The 4,267-nt window shown below is 50.4% G+C and overlaps 1 protein-coding gene across 1 annotated transcript; it reads left to right on the forward strand.

The window, feature by feature from the left end:
- The first annotated feature begins 2,899 nt into the window (after positions 1-2,899).
- LOC106805332 (growth arrest-specific protein 1-like) lies at positions 2,900-3,545 on the forward strand. Its single transcript, XM_014806883.1, has one exon. The coding sequence runs from the start codon at positions 2,982-2,984 to the stop codon at positions 3,543-3,545; it is 564 nt and encodes a 187-aa protein (XP_014662369.1). The 5' UTR covers positions 2,900-2,981.
- The last annotated feature ends 722 nt before the right edge of the window (positions 3,546-4,267 follow it).

The following is a 4,267-nucleotide window of genomic DNA, read 5'->3' on the forward strand; positions in this document are numbered from 1 at the left end:
CACACACACCACACACAGACACACACACACAACACACACACACACACACAAACAACCAACACGCACACACACACACCACACACAGACACACACACACACACACACACACACACACACAACACCAACACAAACACACACAACCAAACCGCACACATCACACACACACACACACACACACCACACACGCACACACGCATACACACGCACACACACACACACACACCACACACACAAACAAACAAACAAAACACGCACACCAACACAAACACGCACACAACACCACACACACACATCACACACCAATACACACACACACAAACACACACAACCACATGCACACACACAAACCACACACACACACAAACCGCACAAACACACCAACCAAACATGCACCACAGCACACACCACACACACACACACACAGCACACAAACACACACCACACACAAACCAAACACACACACCCACCACACACATACCCATACCACATACACACACAAACACCACAATACCACACACACCACACACACACAACACACGACACACGAACCACACAACCAACACACAAACACACAAACACACACAACCAAAACACGCCACACAACACAACACACACACACACACACACCACACACACTGCACACATAACACGCACGCACACAAACACGCACGCACACACACCACACACACACACACACACACACACACACACACAACCAAACACGCACACACACACACACACACACACACACACACACACACACACACACACACACACAAACACACACACACACAAACACACACACAAACACACACACACCAAACACACACACACACACACACACACACACACACACACAACTAAACACGCACACACGCGCGCACTCACTCCACGATTCACGGAGTTTCCTCACCTTTGTAATTACATAATTTCTTGAAGTGATCGCCAGACGAGAGGAAAACATTACGCAATCGTTTTTCCGCGCGCATGCGCAGTACCGCAGCCGGTGATGGGCTTGGTTCTCATGTCGTCAAAGTGTCAGCGTTCTAATTACGTTGCGTTCTCTCAAACGCGACTAAACTCGATTCACTCCCTTTCCACTGTCAACTGTACGTCCAACCAAATGAATAGCAAGGAGGCGTGAATACGTACATGCACATTTACGTACGTACTGCGTGGTATTTGGTCACGAGGTATTGGGTCCGTTGTGCAGAAAGATCGTAAATATAGTTATGACCTGAGAACAATATATATGTATATATAATATCAGGAGCGTATAATGACAAATTATACGGATTTATTGGAGCGATTTGTCATTATACGTATTGTCAGGAGCGTATTTGTCATTATACGCTCCTGATAATACGTATATATTGTTCTGACGTTATGACTATCACAAGGCTAAAAATGTCGCAATCTTTGAACGATACTTGAGAAGTAATGGCATTTTAGACGTACGATGACATATGACACATACGATGTTTTTCTGTCCCACTGCGGGGACACTGTCTTACGAGATGCGGACCGGGATGAAATTAATGTTGCACTCGTGCGAAATTAGACGTACAAGGATTGCGGCTATTTGAACCATGTAGTGGTGTGTTTAGTATACGTCGCTTCGCCCGCGGGTTCTCTCTATGCATCTCTCATGAATGTGTACGGTATCTACATGTAATCAACAGCTAATAATACATTATTATGTGTATTATGTTAATACGAATGTATTATTAGCGCTTGCTGTAATCAAGTGATGTGTGACTAACGCGGCGCGTGCACAAAAAACCGCAGACGTTTCATCAGACGATATATCCATTTAGTCCACCTAGTTATTTTCGTTAAACAAGTGCACATTAAACACTGTAAGATATGCACGACAGATGTGAACATATTAGGTGTATCACTATTTGCCTTGAACGCCATATACGTAAACTGAAATTTTGAGTTTATAATCAATACCCCCCCCCCCACACACATATACACATAGTCACGGACCCAGGAACGCACTCACGCACACATGCATACACACACGCGCTCGCACGAACGCACGCATTCGCTCTTTAGCAGTTTTCGATCTTGGTTACGTAACGGTGAGTAGAATGAATCTAGATAATGAACGCGCTCATTTCTGTGTCATGTTAAACATTACTCTGTTATGTTAAACATTTCTGCGTCATGTTAAACATTTCTGCGTCATGTTAAACATTACTGCGTCATGTTAAACATTACTGCGTCATGTTAAACATTACTGCGTCATGTTAAATATTCCCATGTTATGTTAAACATTACTGCGTCATGTTAAACATTATTGCGTCATGTTAAATATTCCCATGTTATGTTAAACGTTACTGCGTCATGTTAAACATTTCTCCGTCGTGTAATATATTCCTTGTATCATATTTAACATTTCCCGCTTCATGTTAAACATTCCCACGTCACGATAAATATTCCTGCGTCATGTTAAACATTTCCGCGTCATTCCCGCGTCATTCTACATCCGCCTCCATACGTCACTCACTGTGATGTCATAATTGCTCGCGCGCGTGCCGGCGGAGTTTCAGGAAGAGCGCGCGCGTGACGGAGAGCCTGCGGAATAACCGGATGACGTCTGACACGCTATTTGCAGGTGACAAACAGCGGACGTCCGGCGCGAGTGATGAACGACGACGATGAATCCCGCTAGCAGGAAGCCGTCACACGCGGTGACACCCGTGACGTCACTCCCGTGCCGCCACCGTCGCCTCGGCGTGATCAACTAGTGTCTCTCTCACCTAGCAGCAGCAGCAGCAAGCGTGCATCCACAATACCCAGCGATGACGACGTCAGTTCACGTGCTATCACTGCTGCTGGCGTCGGCTGCCGTCGCCGTCGCCGTCGCCATCGCCGCCGACACGTGCGCCGACGTCGGCGAGCGCTGCAAGCAGGGCGTGCGCTGCGGCGAAGCGAGACTCAATCTCGACATCTCGTGCGGCGCCGAGACGGCGATGACGTCGCGCAACTGCAGCACCCCCTGCCGGCGCGCCTTCCTCACGTTCGCCGTCACCGACATGGGCTACGAGTATCTGGAGCGGTGCGCGTGCGACGCCGCCGACTGGCGCTGCAAGAACACGAAGACGGCGCACCGACTGTGCAAGGACGTCGACGTGCGCACCGGAAACGGCGTCGACTGTGACGTCGCGGAGGAGCGCTGTCGCCACGACGTCACCTGCAACCTGGGCCTCACCTACTTCCGCAGCCACTGCGGTGACATGCTGGAGGGGGAACAGTGCACGGAGCTGTGCAATCGGACGATATCCGTACTCTACTGGTCGCAGACGGGGGCCGACTTTCTCTTCTGCGCCTGCAGCGAGCGCTCGGCGAGAACCGAGTGCGATATGCGACGCATGTTCATGCACGAGCTGTGCGACTTCCCGCACGAGTCGCGCCGACGCAGCGACCGAGACGCCGCTACGCCGACGTCGGCGTCGCCGTGGGTCGTCGCCATCGCCGCGGCGGCTGCGTGTGTCGTCGCGTCGCTCGCGCGCGTGGAGCTACCGCCGACGCCGTGAGCGCGTGCCACGCACCAACACGCACGCACGCACGTATGTACGCGTGTGATTATTTTAGACCGAGTGAGAAGGGCGTGTATAAACCGCTAATATGTAATGAAGACAACTCTGACAAGTTGCGACCTGCAGACGGACGGAAGTGCAGCCCAACGGCAGTGCAGACGAACGGAGCACGTGACTATAGTCGGCGCAACGTGTGCAGTGATGATGATGACGATGTTGATGATGATATATATATATATATATATAGACACCCATGCGTGCGTCTGCTACCGCTATGGCGGCGTCACGACGTCACCACCTGCGATAACGTCATCGATACAACAGAGATCGAAGCTCATCGATTACTCAATCAATATATCAATCAATCAGAGCAGTGCTATCACCACGGTGTGCTTCTGCGACGTCGGGCGGCGCTGTTTGTCAAAGGTCGCGCTCCCGTGTGTTGTGTTGACTCTCTCTCTCGCGCTCTGTGTTTGTCTGTGCGGTAAGAGTCGTGTGATGCGTGACGCATAGAATCGTCTGCGAACGATGACAGTGAGAATCAGATGCGGGGCCACGCATCGCTGCTAGACAGAATCAATATCCGGACAGAATGAAAGGAGGAAGCGCGAGCGACGGCAGGTGTGGAATCACAACATTGTCTCTCTCCCTCTCTCTCTCTCTCCCCCTCTCTCTCTCTCTCTCTCTCTCTCTCTCTCTCTCTCTCTCTCTCTCTCTCT

The sequence above is a fragment of the Priapulus caudatus genome, unplaced genomic scaffold, assembly GCF_000485595.1.
Source record: "Priapulus caudatus unplaced genomic scaffold, Priapulus_caudatus-5.0.1 Scaffold110, whole genome shotgun sequence".
In the NCBI taxonomy this organism is placed as follows: Eukaryota; Metazoa; Priapulida; class Priapulimorpha; order Priapulimorphida; family Priapulidae; genus Priapulus; species Priapulus caudatus.

What these genes read in the sequence shown, in the direction of transcription:
- LOC106805332 (XM_014806883.1), top strand. Translation starts at nt 2,982, where the DNA reads ATGACGTCGCGCAACTGCAGCACCCCCTGCCGGCGCGCCTTCCTCACG.